This window comes from Oncorhynchus masou, chromosome 17 (assembly GCF_036934945.1).
Source record: "Oncorhynchus masou masou isolate Uvic2021 chromosome 17, UVic_Omas_1.1, whole genome shotgun sequence".
NCBI lineage: Eukaryota > Metazoa > Chordata > Actinopteri > Salmoniformes > Salmonidae > Oncorhynchus > Oncorhynchus masou.
Genome location: NC_088228.1, coordinates 16894248 through 16921253, shown reverse-complemented (window position 1 = coordinate 16921253; position 27006 = coordinate 16894248). Strand labels below are relative to the sequence as shown.

General features: G+C 42.8%; 1 protein-coding gene across 12 annotated transcripts; it reads left to right on the top strand.

Moving 5' to 3' along the window:
- Positions 1 to 907: 907 nt before the first annotated feature.
- Positions 908 to 26477, top strand: LOC135558628 (GRB10-interacting GYF protein 2-like). Of its 12 annotated transcripts, XM_064992567.1 has the most exons (29): positions 949 to 1010; positions 2395 to 2588; positions 6284 to 6335; positions 6535 to 6688; positions 6923 to 7018; positions 7190 to 7403; positions 7733 to 7841; positions 8101 to 8171; positions 8303 to 8335; positions 9630 to 9836; positions 10214 to 10446; positions 10706 to 10853; positions 12263 to 12496; positions 12754 to 12983; positions 13310 to 13454; positions 13572 to 13738; positions 14104 to 14345; positions 14715 to 14845; positions 15102 to 15202; positions 16296 to 16394; positions 16566 to 16736; positions 17186 to 17413; positions 18161 to 18292; positions 19878 to 20123; positions 21502 to 21698; positions 22008 to 22147; positions 22393 to 22595; positions 23120 to 23270; positions 25590 to 26477. In XM_064992567.1, exons 3-29 carry the CDS (start codon positions 6298 to 6300, stop codon positions 25655 to 25657), a joined length of 4188 nt encoding a protein of 1395 aa, XP_064848639.1. In that variant the 5' UTR covers positions 949 to 1010; positions 2395 to 2588; positions 6284 to 6297; the 3' UTR covers positions 25658 to 26477. The 12 variants fall into 12 exon arrangements, with proteins under 12 accessions (XP_064848648.1, XP_064848643.1, XP_064848649.1 ...); XM_064992576.1 differs by lacking the exon at positions 2395 to 2588 and having other exon boundaries at positions 908 to 1010; positions 7190 to 7301; positions 8131 to 8171; positions 10214 to 10440; positions 14104 to 14330; XM_064992571.1 differs by lacking the exon at positions 2395 to 2588 and having other exon boundaries at positions 908 to 1010; positions 7190 to 7301; positions 8131 to 8171; positions 10214 to 10440.
- Positions 26478 to 27006: the final 529 nt, after the last annotated feature.

Sequence of the window (27006 nt, the reverse complement as noted above, 5' to 3'; positions counted from 1 at the left end):
TATGTGTTGTTAGTTACTGCTAACTGTTGTCAACTTAATATTTGTGTTTACTAGTTGTATTTCTTACCGTCGCCCAAAGTTAACAACCGCTCTCGCCTCTTGTCGATCTCAAGTGTCAAATTATGTAGCGCTAGCTAGCAAAGCAGTTATCGCGCTTCCGTTTATAATATTGACCACTAGATGTCTCTGTGACACCACAAATAGCACCTCGTTTGTTACTGTCTTTGATACGTGTATTTGGCTTAAGCCAAGTTTTCCATAATATAAGAAAACGTTTATATATTTTTTAGCATTGTAGCCCATCAGCAATCATTCATATTTATCGTTGAATTTTCTAATTTTTTGTTCACATGATCATGACACGGTAAAGTTAAACAATTACAGGTCATTGATTTGTAAATGTAATCAGAGACGAAGAGGGGAACTCTGATGTGTATCAAATCAAATTGTATTTGTCACATGCTTCGTAAACAACAGGTGTAGGCTAACAGTGAAATGCTTACTTACAGGACCTTCCCAACAATGCAGAGAAAAAAAAGAGAAATATATACACGGGGTACCAGTAACGAAGTCTATGTGCATGGGTACGAGGTAACTGAGCTGAATATGTACATGGTAAATAATAAACAGTAGCAGCAGCGTATGTGATGAGTCAAAAGATTTTGTGCAAAAAGGGCCAATGCATGGATTGTATCATTTTATGTATGCATGCATGATGTTTACAATGATGCACTTAATCAGATGTAATTCTGTAACTTCTACAATATTTGGTCAGAATAAAACTAACATAAGATGTTCTAAAATCATAGTTTAGTCTACACGTACAGAAATCATACGGATACATTCAGTACTTTGCAAAATATGCTGTCAGCGAATCTTTCTTTGGCATACGGGTCTTTATCGGGATATGTATTGTCATGTGACCCATTCTCAGCCATCTTGTGGAAACGGAGAGAGAGCCACACACAACTCGAATACAAATAAACCCTGTGCTGTCAGTAAAAGCAGAGGTAAGACAGCGAAGATTAAATGCACAGTTTTGCTATAAAATAAAGCTAAACTATCGAAATCAGTATTCACGATGCTAAAAATCCCAGTTTCCGCGAAATCAACGCGTTTATGAGTGTTGTTATACCAGCATGTTTGCTTGGCCTTGAGGCTCCGGCCTCAACTATGTGGTGGCACCGCATTCGGCCCGGAGCGAGATGGGACGTTTTCCAACGAGAACCTCTTGTAGCGCGAGGCTCGTAGGCCGCACGGAGGTTTGGGGGTTAAGCGTGAACTCGTGTCAGCTCAAAATACTTCTGCGATTTTGTAACAGTATGACTCTTTGTTTGTTTTCCTTTTGAGAAGCTTAGCATTTTAGTAGAAATTACCGATCAGTGATCGATCGTTACTGAAAGTTTTGTAAAACAAAGTTCTCTAGTTAGTTATGTCGACCAGTTAGCACAGGTTACTGTTCTAGCTAGCTATATAACAGCGTATCATTATGTATGGATAAATACAGTAGCTAAAACGTTAACTATTATGCTATCAACTTGATTAACTAGCTAGTTAGCTGTCATGCAGTTACTTAGCTAGCTTGCCAAACAGCTTGGTAGCACATTGTGGCTAGGCTATGTTAAATGTCAGAAGGTTAGCCAACATTTCTTTAGTTGGTTAACGTTAGCTATCTAACGTTTAACTTATGTTATAGCTAATGTCTATTGTCATTATAACGTTAATTAACATGGCTAGCTTGCTAACGTTAGCTAGTTTGTATTGCCAACTCACTAGCTAGCATCTAGGTAGCTAAAGTTTCGTATGGGAATGTGTCTGTCGGATTATCAGGCTAATTATGGCCAGCCATATGGGAAGCTAACGTTAGTTAGCTAATAGCTAGCTACTGTAGCTCATGTGTTGGAATCAGAGGTAAACCTGTATATAGATCATTGTTTGGAATAGATAACGCGTTTATGCAATTTATTAAACTTAATTAAAAAGTACAGTTTGTTATTTGCCAGACAGCTAATTTGTCAAGTTCCTTATCTTATAATAACGTGATACAATATTGATAAGACATAGACATGCATGTAGAAATCATTTGAGCTTGACATTGAAAGTCAGACTACTTCGAAACCTAACTAGCCAACAGTCCAAATATTAGCTGGTTGAAACTTGAATATTTAACTTGCGTTTATCAGTCACAAACTAAACCATTCATAGACGCTAACTACCTTCAGCCCTATGGACTATAATATAGTATAATCTGATCAGGATTTTTGTTAAGAGTCCCGACGCTCATTAAGAACGTTAAAACCCATCACTTCCGTTACTGTTTTGGAAACCCAAATCAAATATTTTATATCAGCAACAAATAATTTTCAACAAACAAAATGTTCTATTACTACACAGCTTCACAGCGTTCGGGTTCCCACACGGCCATATTTCCATGTTACTACAACGCTTGTTTACAGAAGACGGAGGCGTAACTGTTCTAAATAGCCATCTGCGTCTTGAACACCAGTGTGTAAACGGAAGATGGACCCCACAAACGTGTTGTCACTGAAAAATACTCTAGGCTGGTTTACCGGTTAAAACAGTGTACAGTAAGTGTATATTTAGCGTTTGTGAAATAATTTTGATGTGAAACTAGAGGACTTTATGTTTCTAGAACCTTATCACAATTGCGAATTTATTCATGTTTAGATTAAGTTTTTGGCTGTTTTGGCTGCTTGAGCCAATTCTCCTTTAAACAGAACATGTATGGGCCTTGGACTATAAGGAGCAAGATTAGCCCAATAATGGACTACAGGAGCAGGCTACTGAGAGTGACATAATACGGCATCTAATCAATCATTTGTGGCTAGTCTCCATTCTTCACTGGGGCTGTTGTGGTGCAGGATCTCTACAGAAGTTGCAGCTTGATCTTTTTTTGTCACCATAAATAATGAATTAAAATTCTAATGTTGTTTGGCTGAAGCCCATATGTGGCTTGCAACAGGTGGGAAGTTCAACAACAAATGCTTTCGGTTTATTCTATAGCTATCTGGCTAGACAGATTGTCAGCCTAAAGGTATGTTTAAACCACAAAGGGTCATTACTAAGGGTCACTAACTGATCTGTGAACTCTAGCTACAGTGCCTTCAAAGTATTCATTCCCCTTGACTTAGTCCATGTTTTGATGTATAGCCTGAATTGAATATATTATTGAATATATTAAATAAATTATTTAAAAAAATCTCACCCATCTACACACACTACCCTATTTTCATAAGTATTCACACCCCTGAGTTATACTTTGTAGGAGCACCTTTGGCAGCGATTACAGCTGTGAGTCTTTCTGGGTAAGTCTCAAAGCTTTGCATACCTGGATCGTACATTTGCCCATTATTCTTTTCAAAATTCTTCAAGCTCTGTCAGAATGGTTGTATATCATTGCAAGACAACCATTTCAGGTTTTGCCATGGATTTTCAAGTAGATAAGTCCAAACTGTAACTCTGCCACTCAGGAAAATCCACTGTCTTCTTTGTAAACAATTTGAGTGTAGATTTGGCCTTGTGTTTTTGCCCTGCTGGAAGGTGAGTTCATCTCCCAGTGTCTGATGGAAAGTAGACTGACTAGGTTTTCCTCTAGGATTTTGCCTGTGCTTAGCTCCATTCCGTTTCATTTTTTTATCCTAAAAAGCTCCCCAGTCCTTAACGATTACAAATATACCCGTAACATGATGCAGCCACCACGATGCTTGAAAATATGGAGAGTGGTACTCTGTAATGAGTTATGCTGGATTTGCCTCAAACAATTGTTTTGTCCTGAATACATTGTTAATTGCTTTGCCACCTTTTTGCAGTATTACTTTAGTGCCGTGTTGCAAACAGGATGCATTTTTTTAAAATGTTTTTATTCTCTACGTGCTTCCTTCTTTTCACTCTGTCAATTTAGTTAGTATTGTGGAGTAACAGTGTTGTTGTTCCATCCTCACAGCCATTACTCTTGAACTGTTTTTAAAGTCACCATTGGCTTAATGGTGAAATCCCTGACTGGTTTCCTTCCTCCGGAAACTGAGTTAGGAAGGACGCCTTTATCTTTGTACTGTGTGTATTGATACACTTTCCAAAATGTAATGATTCACTTCATCATGCTCAAAGGGATATTCAATATCTGCTTTTTTTTTTTTTTACCCATCCACCAACGGGTGCTCTTCTTTGCGAGGCATTGGAAAACCTCCCTGGTCTTTGCAGTTGAATCTGTTTGAAATCCACTGCTCGACAGAGGGACCTTACAATTATCTGTATGTGTGGGGTACAAAGATGAGGTAGTCATTCAAAAATCATGTTTAACACTTGTTTTAACACAAGGTGTTTTTCACATATCTATTCGATGATAAATAATTCGTGGCAGTTGCCTTTCTCCTCTGAACCAAATGGAAAAATGCACGCAGCTGGAGATTGCGCAATAATTTCGACGGAGGACACCAAGCGGACACCTGGTAAATGTAGTCTCTTATGGTCAATCTTCCAATGATATGCCTACAAATACGTCACAATGCTGCAGACACCTTGGGGAAACGACAAAGTGTAGGCTCATTCCTGGCGCATTCACAGCCATATAAGGTGACATTGGAACACAGCGCATTCAAAATCTGGGGCACTTCCTGTATGAAATGTCATCTTGGTTTCGCCAGTAGCATTAGTTCTGTGGCACTCACAGACAATATCTTTGCAGTTTTGGAAACGTCAGTGTTTTCTTTCCAAAGCTGTCAATTATATGCATAGTCGAGCATCTTTTTGTGACAAAATATCTTGTTTAAAACGGGAACGTTTTTTTATCCAAAAATTAAAAGAGCGCCCCCTATATCGAAGAAGTTAACAGTGTTCTGCTCTAAGTTCTGAGTTGTTAGGATCAAGGATTTCTCTGTACTCTGTGCTCCATTTATCTTTCCCTCGATCCTGACTAGTCTCCCAGTCCCTGCCGCTGAAAAACATCCCCACAGCATGATGCTCCCACCAGCATGCTTCACCATAGGGATTGTGCATGGTTTCCTCCAGACATGATGCTTGGCATTCAGGCCAAAGAGTTCAATCTTTGTTTCATCAGACCAGAGAATCTTATTTCTCATGGTCTGAGAGTCCTTTGGCTGCCTTTTGGCAAACTCCAAGCGGGCTGTCATGTGCCTTTTACTGAGGAGTGGCTTCCGTCTGGCCACTCTACCATAAAGGCCTGTGCAGAGATGGTTGTCCTTCTGGAAGGTTCTCCCATCTCCACAGAGGAACTCTGTAACCAACGGGTTCTTGATCACCTCTCTGACCATGGCCCTTCTCCCCTGATAACTCAGTTTGGCCGGGCGGCCAGCTCTAGGAAGAGTGGTGGTGGTTCCAAACTTCTTCCATTTAAGAATGATGGAGGTCACTGTTCTTGGGGACCTACAGAAATGTTTTGGTAACCTTCCGCAGATCTGTGCCTTGAAACAATCCTGCCTCTGAGCTCTATGGACAATTCCTTTGACCTCATGACTTGGTTTTTGTTCTGACATGCACTGTCAACTGTGGGACCTTATATAGACAGGTGTGGGCCTTTCCAAATCATGTCCAGTCAATTGAATTTACTCCAAGTTGTAGAAACATCTTAAGGATGATCAATGTAAAACAGTATTCACCTGTGCTCAAATTTTAAGTCTCATAGCAAAGGGTCTGCATTCTTAAGTAAATAAGGTATTTCTGTTTGGTTTTTAAATGTTTCAATCATTTCTAAACATTTTTTGCTTTGTCATTATGGGGTATTATTGTGTGTAGATTGAGGAAACCAAATATGTAATTCATTTTAGAACAAGGATGTAAAAAAAGTCAAGGGGTCTGAATACTTTCACAATGCATTGTACATTTCAGTGCGATTATGAGCTGTCAAGAAGTCAATAAAGAAAGCTTTAAAGATATATTTCATTTACAGACTATACAGTACATGGCTCTAGCAATTACCTAAATAATTGGTATTATGTACCTGACAGAGGATCGGGTGATGCAATATCTGTCACCATCGAATGACCTTTAAAATCAGAATTTGGGTCTGTAATCTGTTGCATAAAGAGAAATGGGATCGAAGATTTAATTCCATCAGCAGATTAATTAGTAATTGCCCTTTTGTGTGTTTATCAAAGGATGTTGAATGATGTCCTTGCATTTTTCTACACCGCAGTAACATCTGCTGAATATGTGTATGTGACCAATACAATTTGATTTGAATACCTTTCCAGGAAAAATATTGCATTGTATTCAGCTAATCATGTTGGCCCTTTCCTTCCAATAGAATTTCTAGGAAGAATGGCAGAAACTCAGACACTCAACTTCGGACCAGAATGGTTGGTATAGCATCATGTTAATATGAAATCTTGTTGAGCTGAAATGTTCTATTGAATTAAGAGAACCATCAATTTGATTAATAGTGTTCTGAGTTGTTAGGCTGGTTTGTTTTTTGACACCTGGTGCAGTGTTGAGGCCTGCAAGTTGTCCTCTAAACTTCACTTTTGTTTGTCTTTTTCTCCTGTCCCTCTTTACCAGGCTCCGGGCCCTGTCTGGCGGTGGCCATGGGGGTGGTAGCAGCAGTAGCGTTGCCACCTCGCCACCTCTCTCACCTGCAATGCCAAAGTATAAACTTGCAGACTACCGCTACGGGAGAGAAGAAATGCTAGCACTTTATGTTAAGGATAGGGAGGTGAGGCAAAGGGATTCCGATGTGTTCTAAAAGGATGCAGAGATGCATGATTGGCATACAAATAAAGTGACTTGTATCGGCAGCTTCTGCCCCAAGACAAAATTATGATTCAGCCTTTTGTGGAATGAGATTTCTTTAAAATTCAAATATATTGTCACTTTCCTGTAATATGTGTAATAAACCTGACGTTGCAATGGATACTTGCTCATACAATTTCTTCCTTCTCCTTATCAGATCCCTGTAGACCTGCACGATAAGGATTTTCTGCCCATTTTACAAGAGGAGCCCCTGCCACCACTGGCACTTGTAGCATTTACAGAGGAAGAGCAGGTTGGTTCCTTCACTGTTAATTTACGAAGCCATGTTAGAATGAATATGCTAAATTAAGACTGCACCTTACCCTGTTTGTTTGTAACCAAATATAGAGAATTGTTGGTTATAGACAGGTCTGCCCCACCCTCCCCTTTCTTTATCCTCTTTCTCCCTCCCTCTCCCCCACAGAGAAATTTTTCCATGTCTGTAAACAGTGCAGCTGTGCTCAGGCTGATGGGGAGAGGAGGAGGTCCTGTTGGGCCAGGGGCGCCGAGGGGTCGAAGTACCTCACGGGGTCGAGGTGAGGAAAGAGCCCTATTCTCTCTGTGTCCATCTCAACAGTCTGAAGAGGCTTCCTCTGCTTGTGTCCTCTTCATCTGCGCTAATCAGAAAAACAGACTAGGTGAACTGTTAATTTCTTTCATGTCAATAAAGGAAAGGAGACGAGAACTACTTTAGACTATTGGCTGTTGAGACCAGTGATTTATATATAGGTTGAGACCCACCCCTAAGAATCTTAACAATGTCTGCCAGCTTCACAGAAGGGATGTAACCGTAGCACTCTGTTAATAGGCTTGATAATGCTCCTGTCAGCAGAAGCTATCGCAGCTGGTTGAATTCATTTTCACCAGCTTGCTCCAACATTAAAGTGTGGCGTGTATGTTTGAATCCTTTTCAACAGTAATGTGAATTGTGGATTCAAATAAGGTATTTAAAATGTGTGTCTGGTAGGTCGTGGTAGAGGAGATGGAGGGTTTTACCAAAGAAGTTTTGATGACGTAGAGGGAGGCTTTGGACGCGGGGGCAGGGAGATGCACCGCTCCCAGAGCTGGGAGGAGAGGTAATGGACTTTCCTTACTGGAGGCACAAACGTGTAACTGGTATTGTCATGCCCATTAACCTTTGACTTCAATGCACCCACTTAACATGAATATTTGCATAAATCATGCATCTTAAGATGGGTTCCAGGCTAGTGGAATGAGAATAATCAAAACCCATTTGGTTTATGGTGTTGACATTGTCATGTTTTTGGTTATATCCATCTGTGTTTGACTATCTGCATGCTCAGTCATTATTTTTGTCTTTTCTCCTTTTCAAAGTCATGCTGAGTCTATTTTCTCCCCATCTAGGGGAGACCGAAGGTTTGAAAAGCCAGGTCGAAAAGAGCCAGGTTTGTGCCAATACTTGCTCATCAAATAATCAATGCTGTTTGAATGTGATATAAATAAAATGGCGGGTTAAATAATTTACAGGTAATGTAATCACTTTGCTTTCTCTCTCTCTGTTCCATTGACTTGGCAGAAGTTGCTCCTACCCACTTCCTGATGAATCATAGTAAGTTTTCCCTCCAGGGTACTCGTTCGTAAACCGTGGGTACAAAATAGACCCCAAAATGTGCGTGTGCCAGTTTTCACGCAAAAGTTGGAATTTATAAAAACTGAACTTGACGTGAGAATGTGCTTTCCTCCCCGCCAACTTTAAACCATGTGTACGCACAGTTTCTAGTGGTTTAAGTATTCCATTGCAAGAATGCAGAATTAGCCATGTGCAAATGGTAACTAAAAAACAGGTAGCTAAATATAAGATGCAGTCATTTCCCATTAGTGAGAGGAGAGAAAATACATTTATTTTATCTTTGCATTCTTAAGTAATTAGAAATAGGCATCTATTTTCTATTTATTTCATTTATATGATCAATGAAGAATCAATTCCTCACGTTTTCTGAATGATGGCTTCATACTCACAAAATTACCTATAGGCCTCCAACAATTTAGGATAGGCTACCATTTGTCCCATCTCTCATTTAATTGGACCTTCTTCACAGTAGGAAATAGATAAGCTATTTCAAGTATTTTGCTATATGCGATCGGTTCACCTTTTCCATTGGAGTTTGTAGGCTACGTCTGAATAAAGTCATTTCTCGAGTTGACAATATTTAATGTATAAACATAATACATTATACGTATATCATAACCATTGCAGAATAAATTCCTCACCTTTTCTGGCCATGAGTTCATATTCCCAATGTAGCCATGCAACTAATGACCATGCACATCTCTAATATAATTGGGCCTGTTAGATAGGCTACTATAATAAATAAAAACATCTGAAAGGGGTTTAGAACAGAGTAGAATTTAACAGATGAACACAGTTGATCTTTTGATCTACCACTAAGTAGGCCTACTTCAGTATTATTTTCTTTCCGAATAGACAGTTTCAGAGATGGTGGGCGGTGCAACATAATTTAATTTATACGATCTGTTAACAGGTCCACAACAATTCAGAAACTGTCAGATACAGCAAATGTCACTGTAAAAAAAATACATTCTGCCAACACCTCCGAAGACATTTGGCGAAGTTTGCTATTGCTATTTACTTGTGGTACCTTTATAGGCTGTACACTACTTAATCAGAAAACAATACAGCTATGCAAATGTTTAGACAACCTCACAACTTATTTACTGTGACCAAGGACACCCTCAGGCTAAAAGTTTGAATCTCATGTATTGCTTGAAATTGTGGCGTTGCTACATATGTATGTATTGAGTGTTTAAAAATATATATTTAAAAAAAAATGTCAACATTGATGTTATCCTTTTGATAAAATAAAGTTATTCCTTTCCTCCAGTCCGTGCTAACTACGAGGAGGTTGGGACCAGTGTGGGGGGCCTGCCAGTGAGGAAGCATGACTTCACGCGTTCGGAGAGTGAGAACTGGCGCACGTCCCGGGATGAAGTGAATGGTGAGGATGGTGAAGAGGGGGGTTGGCGCCTGGCTGGCGCCTTGGCATGTGCCTTGCGACGGGACAGCGACCGGTGGTGCCCCCCGAGTCCAGGTGTGCCCTGTAGTCATCTCAAACTGCTGCCACCACAATGTGTCCTGTCGTGTGTGTGTGTGGGTGATGGTTTCAATTGCAAGCCATTCTCGATACAACTCTAAAAGGGAGATGTTTTTTAAAGCTGGTCTTATCCTGAACTCACAAATCACAATGGACACCTCAAATCATACTAAAATCCCTCTCTTGTTCAGGCCTCATGGCCAACCAAATGAGAACAGGTTTTCAAAAGGGAATACTCCAATCTGTCCATAGCTTCATAAAAGAAAGCATCACATGCATCTAAGAAACAGCAACATAAAGTGGTGGTCTTCAATGTGAGAGAGTGGCTGGCGTAGAGCTGAGTGACGGGGTCCTTAAACAGCTCTTCTCCTCAGACGGGCCGCGGTCGGCAGGGTGGCGAGAGGCCAACCCAGGGGAGCAGCCGCGGCAGCGCAGGCTCCCTTTCGATGCCAGGGAGGACGAGCGCGGCTACAGGCATCCCCCATCGGCCAGCGGCAGCCTGGAGGAGGATGGAGGGGGCAGCCTGCCAGAGTGGTGTCTGGAGGACGCTGAAGAGGAGACGGGCACCTTCGACTCCTCTGGAGCCTTCCTTTCGCTCAAGGTTCGAGTGAGTGAATAGTCCGTTTAGTCAGTCTAACGAACATCACTTGTTAATGGGTGCTGGGCCAAAGAAATGTTTAAGAAATGAGTAGGACCTGCACACATGATTTGAAGTCTACCGAGTAGTTATACAATGATTTGGTTTCCCCGAAGGGCAATTTGTTTGCTGCAATTACAAATATGGCATCGGAGCACTGTGAGATGTGGAACTCTGTGAATGCCAGGCTGCTATGAGAAGGATATATATATATATATCTCCCCCACAGAAAGCTCCCAAGGAGCCCATCCTAGAGGAGGCAGAGCTGGACTTCAGACCCCTGGAGGAATGTGACGAGGGTCTGGAGGAGGATGGACACCCCCGGGAGACCAAAGACACAGACGGAGAGGCCAGGAGAGAGCCCATCAGAAAACAGGGTGAGTTAAACTTCTTATGGCTGCAATCCCGTTAACGGGAGCGACATGACAACAGCCAGTCAAAGTGTAGGGCGCCATTTTCAAAACATCAAATCTCAATTAAAATTCCTCAAACATACATGTATCTCATACCATTTTAAAGCTACTCTTGTTGTTAATCCCACCACAGTGTCCGATTTCAAATATGCTTTACAGCAAAAGCACCACAAACGATTGTTAGGTCACCACATAGCCACAGAAAAACACAGCCATTTTTTTTCCCAGCCAAAGAGAGGAGTTTCAAAAAGCAGAAATAGAGAAAATTAATCACTGACCTTTGATCTTCATCAGATGACACTAATAGGACTTAATGTTACACAATACATGTATGTTCTGTTTGATAAAGTTCATCATAAATGTAGATGATAATACAAGTTATACACATGGAATTATAGATATACCTCTCCTTAATGCAACCGCTGTCTGATTTTTTTTTTTTTTTACTTTACGGAATAAGCCAGCCATGCAATAATCTGAGACGGCGCTTGTTGACGTCAACATAAACAAGAAATGACATGATAAATATTCCCTTACCTTTAATGATCTACATCAGAAAGCACTCCAGGAATCCCAGGTCCACAACAAATGTTTGTTTTGTTTGATAATGTCTGTTATGTCCAAATACCTTATTTTGTTAGCGCGTTTGGTATACACATCCAAACGCTCATTCTGGTCAGCGTTACATCGGACAAAAACTTAAATAAGTTATATTACAGGTCGAAGAAACATTTCAAACTAAGTACAGAATCAATCATTAGGATGTTTTTAACATTCAGCTTCAATAAAGTTCCAACTGGAGAATTCCTTCTTGTCTTCATGAGCAATGAATATGCAAGTGGGTACCATGAGGAATAAGGGTGATCAGAAAATGGCTGCTTGATAGACACCTGATGCATTCTGCTCTCATTCACTCCCACAACACCATAAAGTCTCATTAAAATGTATATTATTGGTTGACATCTAGTGGAACCCCTAGGCAGTGCAACATTAATATCTCAAGAGGATTTCATTGGAGACTCTGAATATATACAAAGCTCAGATTTCTCACTGTTTCTTCCTGTTTTGATTTCAACTCAGGATTTTGCCTACCATATGAGTTCTGTTACACTAACAGACATCATTCAAACAGTTTTAGCTTCTTTAGAGTGTTTTCTATCCAATACTAATAATAATATGCATATATTAGCAACTGAGACTGAGGAGCAGGCCGTTGACTTTTGGCAACTTATTCATCCAAGCTACTCAATACTGCCCCCCAACCATAAGAAGTTAAAAGTGGAAACTGTCCGGCATACTGTATTTTTGCTCTCAATACTAAACTGTCTATGTGGAGATAAACATTGATTCATGTGTCTTGTTTTTGTCTCTAGATGTGGGGAGAGCGAAAGAGGCGGCGCCCCCTGCTCCCTCTCCTACTGAGCCCCTGCCCCCCAGCCAGCCCGATAGAGTAGAGGACCCTGAGGGGCCATTGGAGAAGCCACTTGAGCGACCCCCTGCCCCGGAACACAGGCCAGAGGGCAACAAAGTCCCCCTGCACACCCCCATGTCCAACACAATGCTGGACTCTCTCTCCATCCCCCACACCGTTGCACACACTCTCACAGGTAGGTTTACAATCAAGCAGTGGAGGAATGCAGTCAAATCTCCCACATTTGTGCCCTCTTGAGGCTGTGTTTGGTGACATATTGTTGCGTCTTTCTTTAAACCACCTCCACCTCTGAGTAAATGACACCTTTGTTTTCGGCAGTAACCTTGTGCTTAAATTATACACACAGGATTGCATGTCGTTTGAGATTGTCAATTGTGAGATCATTCCGTCTGTGAGAGACTAACCCCACACCCTCTTGCCTCTCCTGTCCAGTGTCGGCCCCGTCGTCCACCATCCAGATGCAGCAGAAGCCCCTGGAGGTTCCCGTGGCCATGCCCGCCCCGCTGCCCTTCAGTGCTAGCCTCAGGCCCCAGAGCACGTCTATCATGGCCCCTAACAATATGGCCACCAGCACGGGCCTCATGGCGCCCATCGGAAGGCCCACGGCCATGCCACCACACCACACTATGGATGAAGATGAGGGACTGAAGCACTTTGAACAGGTTAGTGGACAATGACTACGGTTTCTGGAAGTTAGTTGGTTACAGAGCTGCATGTTGAGCAAGTTAGTAAAAGTTACCAAGCTGGTTTTGGTGTTACTGAATTTAGAGCATGTCTGGACATGAAACGTGCAGTTTGGGTTCATTTTTGGAACACGTCAAGAATATGGAGAGGGTGTTTATTGAATTATAATGAAATTATTGCAATTTTTCTATCTCTCTCCCTGCAGTAAACTGAGATAGTGGTGTTTGTTTTGGGATACTGTCCTGGTGCTCTACACGTACTCCCTGAATGAACAATAAAATGTAACTCTCGCTCGCTTTTATAGGAGGCTGAGAAGATGGTGGCATATCTACAGGACGGTGATGACCGGCTGGCTGCCAAGAGCTCAGCTGCCAAACCAGCCGGCCTGTCACTCACACACGAGGCTGCTCTGAAGTGGTTTTATAAAGACCCCCAGGGAGAGATACAGGGTGAGACAGAGTGAGCGGAATGGGGCTTCTCTGAATGAAAATCTGCATACACTGCAACCAGTAAATGGAGAAATTTCAGTGACTTTGTCAAATCTAATAATGTCTCCCCCTCTCCAGGTCCGTTCAGTAACCCGGAGATGACAGAGTGGTTCCAGGCGGGCTACTTCACCATGACCCTGCTGGTGAAGAGAGGCTGTGACGAGGTCTTCCAGCCCCTGGGTGAGATCATCAAGATGTGGGGCAGGGTGCCCTTTGCCCCCGGCCCAGCACCGCCACCCCTACTGGTAACAATCACACACCTGAGCTCCATCCAGCATTCTAGAATTCACTACTTTGTATTATCCTGAAATTAATCTTAATTAGTCTATGAGCAATTCAAAATGTTTCTGATGCACCCCACACCATCTGCATCGTCTCATGGTCAAAGCAAGTTTATGTTTAGCTTAGGGCACGTTCAGAAGGCAAATGTTGTGACGTTGCCATTCCTTATTCTAAATCAGAGGCTTGTTCACTCTACATAACATATTGAACGTTCCACAACATTGTGCCATGCTGAATGCAGCCCAGGTCGTTGTCCCTTTGCCTGTGTTGTGGCTCTACTTCTCTGTCCCCTTGCCGATCCTATGTCTTACTCGGCCTGTCTCCCCAGGGTGATGCCGGGGACCAGGAGCGTCTGAAGCGGCAGCAGGAGCTGACGGCCCTCAACCTGTACCAGCTGCAGCAGCTGCAGTACCAGTACCTTTTGAGGCAGCAGTACGCCCAAGCCCTGGCCCAGCAGAAAGCCCAGGCCCTCAGCTCAGCACCACACCAGCAGCAGCAGCAACAGCAGCAGCAGATCAACCTGCTCCTCCAGCAATACCAGGCCCTCAAGATGAGGTCAGCAGAAAACACGTAAGCATATCTGCACAAACACCTCTGCTGCAATACCAGGCCCTCAAGATTTGGTTGGAGACACAGCTTTAGTATTACTAGGCCCTCTAACACTCTCACTTGGCTCCACCCCCCTTACTAGCACTGACCTTGCTGATGGCTACTTTGAGAAAAAATATGCTTACTATGACAGATATGTGGTTGTCCCACCCAGCTATATTAAGATGAATGCACTAACTGTAAGTTACTGAATGATGAAGGCATACTCGCACACTCAATATTACACGGGTTCTCCTCAAACATCTTTCACTGGGCATTATTCAATGACGTGTCAACATACTGGTGTGTTCTGGTTATTTATGCCATTTCTGTGTTTGGCTCCCTGTGTAGAACATCTGAGTCTCTCTTACCTCCTGTGACTCGGTCCATGTCCGTACCAGAATCCCAGGGTTCTGTGTGGGAAATGCAGAACACCTCTCAGGGCTCCTGCACATCAAACATCCAGCAACCCACACCCAGTGGTAAAACTTAATGCAGAACACACACTGAAAACATTAGCACTCATTTTGTTTTGGGCTGATGTTTATAACCAATTTAGCTTTTGAAAGTTTGAGTATCTGAACCTCTTCAATGACAGCAAAAGACAGTGCTCCTCAATTCACCAAAAAGTGGAGAAAGCTCAAAATCATATGAATTGTAGGGAATGAATGGGGATCAATGATATATAATGACCATCCAGCCAGCCTTACTAACTGACTGTTTTGTGTGCCTGTGCAGCGTGGGAGGGCAGCAGTGTGTGGGATCTGCCCATAGACTCCATGGCCCAGGCCCCCACCATAGAACAGATGCAAAATCTGGAGAAGAATAAGGCTGCCAAGGTAAGAGCACCATATTTTCTGTACTTATGCAATCCTAAGTTGTAGATCTTTATGAAGTGCCTGGGGCTAGGGCTCAATGTGGGGAATTTGACTGTTTTTAAACACTTTTAAAGGTTTAGCGTTATGAATTGCCACAAGCAGCAATTAGACTGTGCCTGAGTATCTGTGCATGTGCTTCACTCAGTGGTGTAAAGTACTTTACTATACTGGACAAAAATATAATCGCAACATTTTAAAATGTTTTTCATGAGCAGAAACTTTCCATACGAATAAAAAGCTTATTTCTCTCAAATTTTATGCACAAATTTGTTTACATCCCTGTTAGTGAGCATTTCTCCTTTGCCAAGATAATCCATCCACCTGATGGGTATGGCATATTAAGAAGCTGATTAAACAGCATGATCATTACACATGTGCACCTTGTGCTGGGGGCAATAACACCTCTCTAAAATGTACTGTTTTGTCACACAACACAATGCCACAGATGTCTCAAGTTGAGGGAGTGTGCAATTGGCATGCTGACTGCAGGAATGTCCAACAGAACTGTTGCAAGAGAATTGAATGTTCATTTATCTACCATAAGTTGCCTCCAACATTGATTTGAGAATTTGGCAGTACATCCAACCAGGCTCACAACCGCAGACCATGTGTAACCACGCCAGCCCATGTCTGAGTATTGGAGTGTGCCCCTGGCTATCCATAAATAAAATGGTGCTGTCTGGTTCGCTTAATATAAGGAATTTAAAATTATTTATACTTGAACTTTTGTTTATTAAGTAAAATCAAATACTTTTAGACTTTAACTTGTATTTTACTGCATGACTTTCACTTTTTCTTGAGTCATTTTCTGTTAAGGTATCTTTCCTCAATTGTGACAATTGGGTACTTTTTCCGCCACTGGCTTCACTCTGCTACAACGTGGTAGCTACTGGACCAAAACAGCAGAGAATTTTTGCCTTGTACTTTAACGTTCTTAGTTGTATGTGGAAATCGGCCCGACAATGCCGTTTACTTCGTGCATCGCTGAGTTATGTGAAAGGGTGTTTTTTATGTGGTTGTGATTTACTTATTAACTGTAAATGTCTTTGATCAGCTGGAGCTGGAGAGGGGTGAGGCAGAGCTGAGTGCCAAGAGGGAGGAGGAGGAACAGAAACGCCAGGAGGAGGAGGAGCAGCTAGCACGTCAGAAACAGGTGAGGGTGTTCATTAGACTGTTGCCTGCTGAAATATGCATGTCAGCTTTGTTGATGTTCAATATATGATTGCCTGGAGTTGCAAGATTGACCCATTAGCCTGTAAATTCCTAAGAGGAGGCCTTAATTTATGCTTTATGCAACTGATTTGATAGATTTCTCTATCCACAGGAGGAGGCATTGAAGAGGCAGCGGAAGCAGCAGCAGGAGGAGGCACAGCGCCAACAGAAAGAGGAGGAAGAGGAACGGCATGCGCAGGAGGAGGCCCTCCGCAGACTGGAGGAGAGGAGGAGGGAGGAGGAGGAGGAGAGGAAACAAAGGGAAGAGTTCCTCCGCAAACAGGTGCTGGGTTTCACAATAAAGACCAGTACAGGGTCGTCTTCAGTAGGCACCAAATAGAACAACATTTAGTACAACGGGAAGGAACAACCTGTTTTTCAATAAGAATTACTCAATATTTTGCTACTGTGTGCCTAATGAATACGACCCTGCCCTTATTGTTTAGGACAGGTGATACCAAATGCAAATTTCCACATACAGGTGTAGGATCTGTATTGTCGCAGCAACAATATTTTTATTTTGTCCATAATGTTGCTTGATTGGCGGTTAGGCTATTAGCTGGCCTAAAGTAGGCTTCATGAAATATGCAATACTGATAATATAACTGTGTTAGTGTGGGTTTTCAGTGAATTTATGTAAATCAGAAAGCACATCTGCATTTCTCAATAAAGTTGGCCCTATTTAAAAAAAAAAAAAAAAAATTTTTAAAACGTGTTATCGTTGCTCCTTAGGAGGAGGAGCGCCGAAAGCAGGAGGAGCTGGAGGCCCTGAGGAGGCATGAGGAAGAGAAGCGGCAAGAGGAGGAGGAGGCTGCGGTGGCTTTGGTACGGCAACAGCAGGAGGAGGCGAAAAGGAGGGAGCAGGAGGCGGCGAGGCAGCAGGAGCTAGCCAGACAGAGGCAGCAGCAGCAGGAGGCGCTCCGCCGACTACAGCAGCAACAGCAGCTAGCCCAGATGAAGGTAACTAACAGTATAACACCTTAAGACCTAACACTACAACAGCTAGGTACCATCGACTGCACAATTAGTGATGGGGGGGATTGATTGTTACATACGGGATGTTATTTTTTATGTATCGTTTTGACAATGTTGCAATATTATTTTTGCGCTAGTTTGCTGTAACTGCACAGCTTGTTCTCCATCTTTTTAAGTTGGGAGCCAATTAGTTTTCAGCACTTATTTCCATGACTGATTTAAAACTTGTTTTGTAATGGCTCTGTCTTGTCCCTCTGCAGCAGACATATGGTGAACAAAATGTTTGGAACATCAAATCGCAATAAAAAGAGTGTCGAATCGCAATACATATAGATTCGCATTGCATATTGTGTCGGCACCAAAGAATCATGATAATACTGTATCGTGAGGTCCCTGCCAATTCCCAGCCCTATACACAATACTATATTATATAAAGTCTGCCTTAGGAAAGAGGTCTTTTGACCTCAATGGGACTTCCTGATTAAATAAAATATAGCCTATAAACAATGCACTATCCGACTAACAATAATTGAGGTCAGAATATCAGAAATACTGTATTTGACCTTTTAATTGAACATTAAAATGGGATGTTGGCCTTTTGGTCTGGTATTTGTTGTGCTAATCACATCCATGAGTTCCTGTATGTGAATATTTCTTTGTCATGGATACAGCCCTGACTGTCCTGCTTGCCGTTTTATCACTGACTAACCGAATCTTTGTCCTGTCCCATAGCTGCCGTCTTCCTCTAAGTGGGGCCAGCAGTCAGCAGTCACGGCAGCAGCCATCTCTCAGTCCCAGAACGCGCTGTCGCTCGCTGAGATCCAGAAAGTGGAAGAGGAGAGAGAACGACAGGCACGAGAGGAGGTAAGCGCAGCTACAGTCAAAGTATTACGTTTAACATGGGTGACACTCCTTAAACCTCTTAGGACTGCAATCCCGTTAACGGGATCGATATGACAACAGGCAGTGAAAGTGCAGGGCGCCAAATTCAAAACAACACATCTCATAATTAAAATTCCTCAAACATACATGTATCTTTACCGTTTTAAAGGTAATCTTATTGTTAATCCCACCAGTGTCCAATTTTCAAATATGCTTTACAGCGAAAGCACCACAAACTATTATGTTAGGTCACCACCAACTCACAGAAAAATTCAGCCATTTTTCCAGCCAAAGAGAGGAGTCACAAAAAGCACAAATGGAGATAAAATGAATTACTAACCTTTGATGATCTTCATCAGATGACACTCATAGGACTTCATGTTACACAATTACATGTATGTTTTGTTTGATAAAGTTCATATTTATATAAAAAAATCTCAGTATACATTTGCGTGTTACGTTCACTAGTTCCAAAAACATCCGATGATATTGCAGAGAGCCACATCATTTTACAGAAATACTCATTCTAAATGTTGATACATACAATTGTTAGACATGGAAATATAGATATACCTCTCCTTAATGCAACCGCTGTGTCAGATTTCAAAAAAACTTTCCGGAAAATGCAAACCATGCAATAATCTGAGACTGCACTCAGGAAAAAAAAATACAATTATCCACCATGTTGGAGTCAACAGAAATCAGAAATAACATTATAAATATTCCCTTACCTTTGATGATCTTCATCAGAATGCACTCCCAGGAATCCTAGTTCCACAATAAATGTTTGTTTTGTTCGATAATATCCATTATTTATGTCCAAGTAGCACGTTTAGTACACAAATCCAAACGCTCATGCAGGTCCAGCCAAACGTCGGACGAAAACTTCAAAAAGTTATATTACAGATCTTAGAAACATTTCAAACTAAGTATAGAATCAATCTTTAGGATGTTATCATAAATCTTCAATAACGTTCCAACCGGAGAATTCCATTGTCTGTAGAAAAGCCATGTCGCAGGTCGCTATCATGTGAAATGCGTGTGACCAGGACCTGGCTCTCTGCCAGACCACTGACTCAAACAGCTCCCATCTGGCTCCACATAACAGTAGAAGCCTCATTCAAGTTTCTAAAGACGGTTGACATTTAGTGAAAGCCTTAGGAAGTGCAACATAACCAATATCCCACTGTGTATTCGATAGGGTCTGGGTTGAAAATCGACCAATCTCAGATTTCCCAATTCCTGGTTGGATTTCTTCTCAGACATCATTCAAACAGTTTTAGAAACTTCAGTGTTTTCTATCCAATACTAATAATGATATGCATATATTAGCAACTTGGACTGAGGAGCAGGCCGTTTTACTCTGGGCACCTTTCATCCAAGCTACTCAATACTGCCCCTGCAGCCATACCAATTTCTTGTACCTGTTTTGATACGATTTTCTGGATGATAATGAGTTTTCCCACTTAGCACTAAGATAGCATGAAATAGAATTGTTCTACAAATCCATCATGCTTTCTATTCTAGATCTGTAATCATGAACCCCCCTCTCTCTCCACCCATGCAGCAGCGGCGCCAGCAGGCGGAGCACCTGAAGCTCCTGCAGCAGCAGGCCCTGCAGGAGGCCCGGAATCCCCAGGCCAAGCTCTCTGGCTGGGGAAGTGTGGCCAAGCAGCCGGCCACGACGAAGTCCCTGCTGGAGATCCAGAGAGAGGAGGCCCAGCAGGTGAAGCAGAGGAAGGAGCAGGGGGCTGGGGGACAACAGCCCAGTCACCCCACAGTCACCCAGCAGAACCGTGCCCAGAACAGAGCTGTGAGTTGGTTCGCTCGACCATTCGTTCATGAATTCGTCTGCATTCATTCATTCATAGTCTTCGATATCATGTATTTGGCGATGTGCTGATACTGTTGTCTAAAAATGGGACCCACGGACATTTCAAAATGTGTGTAGTTGTGAACTAGCTCACCTAATTCAGCTAATCAAGAGCTTGATGGTTATTTTGACATGTTGAATCAGGTGTACTAGCTGTAGACCAGATCAAATACATGGAGAGGCTTGGGAGGTTGGGGAAACATTCCTCTTAACTTCTTGACGCACCTATCCCGGTAGCAGGATCATTTTCATCAGCATCTGCTGAATTGCAGAGCGCCAAATTCAAATTAAATTTCTAAAAATATTTAATTTTCATGAAATCATAAGTGCAATGTAGCAAAACACAAAACACTGGCGTGTCAGATTTCAACAAAGCTTTTTGGCGAAAGCATACCAAGCGTTTATGTAAGAACATCTCTCAGTAGACAAAATATCACAAACCGCTAGCAGCAAAGTAGATTGCGTTTCTGATTTTCGTGACCGATCAATTAAATCGCTTACCTTTTGATCTTCGGATGTTTGCACTCACGAGACTCCCAGTTACACAATAAATGTTCCTTTTGTTCCATAAAGATTATTTTTATATCCAAAATACCTCCATTTGTTTGGCGCGTTATGTTCAGAAATCTACAGGCTCGAGCGGTCACGACATCGCAGACGAAAATTCCAAATAGTATCCGTAATGGTTGTAGAAACATGTCAAACATTTTTATAATCAATCCTCAGGTTGTTTTTACAATATTTAATCGATAATATGTCAGCCGGAATGTAGCTTCTTCCATAGGAGAGAGAGAGAGAGAGAAAATGGCTGTTGCGCATGAAAAACTCTGCTGGCACCCAGCCATCCACTGACGCGATGGGTTCTTTCTTGCTATTTTTTCAAAATAAAAGCCTGAAACTGTCTAAAGACTGTTCACACCTTGAGGAAGCCATAGGAAGATTAATCTGGTTGATATCCCTTTAAATGGAGGCAAGACATCCAATGGAACAGAGAGCTTTCAGGAAAAATAGCACTTGTTGGATTTTCCTCAGGTTTTCGCCTGCAATATCAGTTCTGTTATACTCACAGACACTATTTTGACAGTTTTGGAAACTTTAGTGTTTTCTATCCTAATCTGACAATTATATGCATATTCTAGATTCTGGGCCTGAGAAATTGGCCGTTTCAAATGGGTATGTCTTTTAGCCAAAAACAAAAATACTGCCCCCTACACTGAACAAGTTAAATCAAAGACAACCCTGTTTGAATACTACTTGGACGTAATGACACTGGTCTGACCAGGTTGGATCTCTCTCTCTCTAACCCCTCTCTCCCAAGACCACCGCTCTGAGCCCCTCAGTGTGGGGCTCGGTGGCCACCAGCGGCGGGGCTCCTAACTGGGGCGGTGACAGCAGCATCTGGGGCGACAGCACCAACTCCAACATGGGCTTCTGGGAGGAGGAGGTGGCCCAGGCCCCACCCCCTGCCAGGAAGCCCAACGCTCAGAAGAACAACAAGGGCAACGCCAACCTCAGGTACAACCTCAGGACACTTTTACAGCTCGCAACTGATTGACAGTTTATATTTTGGCTGCTGGACTCAAGGAAGGTGGTTGGAAGGACAATTTTATACCACTAATATTTGTTTTATTTATTAAGGGCAGAGTCCTAGATTCTGCTGAAGTTTACATTTCACTTAGTCTTATGTTGTCAACACACTAAGTGAAAATTCCACTGAAGTGGAAGTATGTTCAAATTAGGCTGATATAATTCAATACCATGGATCGCTTGGTTGTTCAAAAGGAAGTCAGTGTATCTAATACTGTATGGTAACTGTGTGAGCAGCAGTCGGGCCAATAAGAAGGTGGAGGAGGAGGAGAAGCTGCTGAAGTTGTTCCAGGGGGTTAATAAGAGACAGCAGGATGGCTTCATGCAGTGGTGTGAGAAGACCCTGCACACCCTCAACACTGCCAACAACCTGGACGGTGAGTATATATACACACCCTCAACACTGCCAACAACCTGGACTGTGAGTCTCTCTATAACGTACTATACAAACCAACAATCTAGGTGTCTGATATGGCACCCTATTCCCTCTGGACCCTGGTCAAACAGTGCACTTTTTAGGGAATACGATTCCAATTCTAAAGGGAACTCAAACCTAAAGTAATCTTTACTGTGTGATCCCATCTTTAAAAGTCACCTGCCCCTCTTCCTCCTCTGGCTGCAGTCCCGACATTTGCATCCTTCTTGAAGGAGGTGGACAGTCCGTACGAGGTGCACGACTACGTGCGCGCCTACCTGGGGGACACGTCCGAGGCCAAGGAGTTTGCCAAACAGTTCCTGGAGCGCCGTGCCAAGCAGAATGCCAACCAACAGAAAGCGCCACCGGCCCCGCAGAACCAGCAACCAACACTAAAACAGCAACAGCAGGTGAGAGAGACGCAGCAGAACAGGTCATTGGTGTGACTTTGGTCTAGTGGTAACACTCCGGGCCCCCCCCAGCGACCGGGGTTTAATCCCTGCTCCAACCCTTCAATCTGTCTCCTACCTGCCTGTACCCTCTTTGATTTCCTCCCTGTCTAAATAGTCAAAAATAACCCCAAAAAATAAATTACATTGGAGAGTTATGTTGTAGTCTAGTCAGAAAGATAGTTGTACAGATTTCCCTGCTTTCCCATGTTGTCCTGGTCACATCCCTGGGTCTTGATGAGCAGTTTATGTGTCGAGTCAGGTGTGTTGGTTCTAAGCTGGATCAAAAGTTCTCCCATAACAAGGTTGGTCAGTGACCACTGTTCATTGGCTTTCAAAATGTTACTTTGGACCATCATGGAGAGAGAGAGAGACCTAATATTGCTGGACCATAATACTTCAGAAATCCATACATTAATCAATAACTACTAACATTGGTAGCAGGGTATCTGACCCCTCATTTGCTTTGTGACTCTATTTCCCAGGATTCAATGTGGGGTGTAAGCGGGACAGGCTCTCCTTCTCTGTACCAGTCAAACCACACCAGCCTCCAGCAGCAGGCACGCTTCGAGACCGTCACCTCAGGGAAGAAGAAGAAAAAGCAGAAGATGGTCCGGGCAGACCCCAGCCTGCTAGGTGAGGAATAGACTATTAAAGCACTGTTTGTCAAAGTTTTTTTTGTGGTACTTTTACCCCTTTTTCTCCCCAATTTTGTGATATCCAACTGGTGGTTACAGTCTAGTCCCATCGCTGCAACTCCCCTACGGACTCGTGAGAGACATGCGTCCTCCGAAACATGACCCTGCCAAGCAGTACTGCTTCTTGACACATTGCTTGCTTAACCCGGAAGCCAGCCGCACACACATTGCTTGTTTAACCCGGAAGCCAGCTGCACACCAATGTATCGGAGGAAACACTTCCAGCTGGCGACCGAAGTCAGCATGCAGGTGCCCAGCTCGCCATAAGGAAATCCCAGCCGGGCCAAACCCTCCCCTAACCCGGACGACACTGGGTCAATTGTACCCCGCCTCATGGGTCTCCCAGTTACGGCCGGCTGTGACACAGCCTGGGATTGAACCCGGGTCCGTAGTGGTACATCAAGCACTGCGATGCAGTGCCTTAGACCGCGATGCAGTGCCTTAGACCGCTGCGCTACTCGGAAGGACTGTCAATTAGACTTTCTAAATCTCTTCTCATATTTGATACAGCTTTAGCTGGCAACCCAGAGCATGAACCATCCACCAATGGTGTGTTTAAAGAAACAGTGCTACACCAAGACATTCTAGTGAAAAGCCGTAACAGCAAGAAAGCTGAATAGCCGATGTTTATATGGCTGAGTGCAGGTGGGATTCTTGGCCAATCACATTCACGTTGAAATGCTGTGTAACACGGATGCTAAGCCATTCGTCAACCACACTACCCTCTAGAAAGTCAAGGTATTCGTCAAACTATTTTCCTTAAAAGTACGCAATGTCAGGGCCTCCCGGGTGGCGCAGTGGTTAAGGGCGCTGTACTGCAACTGCCAGCTGTGCCATCAGAGACTCTGGGTTCGTGCCCAGGCTCTGTCACGACCGGGAGGTCCGTTGGTCGATGCACAATTGGCCTAACGTCGTCCGGGTTAGGGAGGGCTTGGTCGGTAGGGATGTCCTTGTCTCATCGCGCACCAGCAACTCCTGTGACGGGACGGGCGCAGTGCGCGCTAACCAAGGTTGCCTGGTACACAGTGTTTCCTCCGGCACATTGGTGCGGCTGGCTTCCGGGTTGGATGTGCACTGTGTTAAGAAGCAGTGTGTGGCTGGTTGGGTTGTGTATCGGAGGATGCATGACTTTCAACCTTCGTCTCTCCCGAGCCCATACGGGAGTTGTAGTGATGAGACAAGATAGTAGCTACTACAACAATTGGATACCACGAAATTGGGTTAAAAAGGTTTTTTTTTTTAAGTACTCAATGTCACGATTACAAAGCTATATTAACTTCTTGATGCACCCATCCTGTTAGCGGGATCATTTTCAACATCCGCTGAATTGCAGAGCGCCAAATTCAAATTAAATTACTGAAAATATTAAATTTTCATGAAATCACAAGTGCAATATAGCAAAAATATTTTCAGTAATTTAATAGCTTGTTAATGTTGTTAATCCACCTGGCGTGTCAGATTTCAAAAAAGCTTTTCGGCGAAAGCATACCAAGCGTTTATGTAAGTCTCTCAGTAGACAAAACATTACAAACAGCTAGCAGCAAAGTAGATTGGTCACAATTAAGAAAAGCAATAAAATGAATCGCTTACCTTTGATCTTCGGATGCTTGCACTCACGAGACTCCCAGTTACACAATAAATGGATGCAGTTTATCACAGTGCCATCCGTTTTGTCACTAAAGCACCTTATACTACCCACCACTGCGACTTGTATGCTCTAGTCGGCTGGCCCTCGCTACATATTCGTCGCAAGACCCACTGGCAATGGCAGGCAATGGAACAGAGAGCTTTCAGGAAAAACAGCACTTCCGGTTGGATTTTCCTCAGGTTTTCGCCTGGAACATCAGTTCTGTTATACTCACAGACAATATTTTGACAGTTTTGGAAACTTGAGTATTTTCTATGCTAGTCTGACAATTATATGCATATTCTGGGCCTGAGAAATAGGTGGTTTCATTTGAGTACGTTTTTCATCCAAACATGAAAATACTGCCCCCTACACTCGAGGTTTTAAGGAGAAAAAGTTGATAATCTCAGAAAAGATCTGTACTGTTGTACGTCTTGTTCACATAATTCATGCTGGGGTTGGGTTGTTGAGCAAATGATTCCCATTCGCTCCTGTGCACTCCTTGACTCAGAATGTACTGTTCTCATTGGCGTTACGACTAATGCTAATTTGGATTAGCATCTCTTCTGACTACCACATGCACACCTCTCATACTAAATTCACTTTCCCTGTTCTCTCTCATCTTCCCAGGTTTTTCTGTGAACGCGGCGTCTGAGAGGTTGAATATGGGTGAGATCGAGACGGTGGAGGACTTTTAAAGGGACTGCTCTGCTGCCAACCCCACTGACCATATCGTTCTGAACAGCTGCCATTGTACCCCCTACAACCACCACCTTCACACCCCAATGTCCCTTTCCTTTTGTGAACAGCATCCTCTTTCCGTTCTGTTTTGTACTTTAATTTAACATTTGTCATTGGAAGCTGGGGACGCTTTCCAGTGCTAGAGGACCCCTCAAAAAAACATCCCTAATGGGTATTTTGCCCTATGTGAGGCAGGGAGAAGGCTAACGAAGCAGCCAAACAATCAAACAGAACCATAAAAACCAACCAAGCATTGAATCGAACAACAAATCAATCAATGTAAAGGCCTAATCTGACTTCTCCCAAAGAAAAGAGCTTGAGGGGAGGACATGGATGTCTCTCCCTGTCTGTGGTCGGCTGTTCAGTCCCCTCCTAGTATCTTGTCTGAAAGTATGCAAAAGAGAGACGTTACCTGATGCAATCTTCTCCCCATGAAGTTGAACGCATTGGGGGGGTAGAGAACTTTTTTTCTGTTTTGTTATTTTTATTTATTGAATGTTTTTCTCCCCCCTCTTCACTCCTGTTTTCTGCCTGTTTGTGGAGGGTGGTGGTATTGTAGGAGCCAAGGATGTGTGCGCCCACTGATGTCCTGTTTTAAGGATATGTTTGACCGTTCCAAGTAGTTATCCATTTCTTGTAAAATACTAGGCTGTTTAAAGAATAACCTTTCAATTCTGCATCTGTATTATAATATATGAAAATGATGAACTACTGGAGTCATACTTTTCTATTGCGGTATGAAATAAAACAGTCTCTTGTGTGGGCTGTTCACACCTCTCTTTGAATCAATGAATGATCTCCTTCCACGCACAACACTTTACTCACATTTGTACTCAACACTTTTTAATGCTGATTTGCTGTAGAGACTAAAATAGCATAAATCGTGTGTAAGTCCAAAGTTGAATGCAATAGTTGTGAATATATCTCCTCCCAGTTACTGATTTAGATTAGTACTTATCATCCTATAATTTGTCTAATACCAAACCAAATGATTTTTCCCTGCTGAGTTTATCATTCCCTGCATTGATGTCATTTTGGGTTATATCCTAAACAATTCACCCTACTGAGCATACCTACCCTGATTTCCAATAATACTTTAGCAATTAGGCCCGAGGAGGTACGGCTAAGGGCTGTTCTTACACACGACGCAACACAGAGTGCCTGGACACAGCCCTATGCGTGATATATTGTCCGTATATCACAAACCCCCAAGGTGCCTTATTGCTATTATAAACTGGTTACCAACGTAATTAGAGCAGTAAAAATAGATGTTTTGTCATACCTGTGGTATATGGTCTGATATACC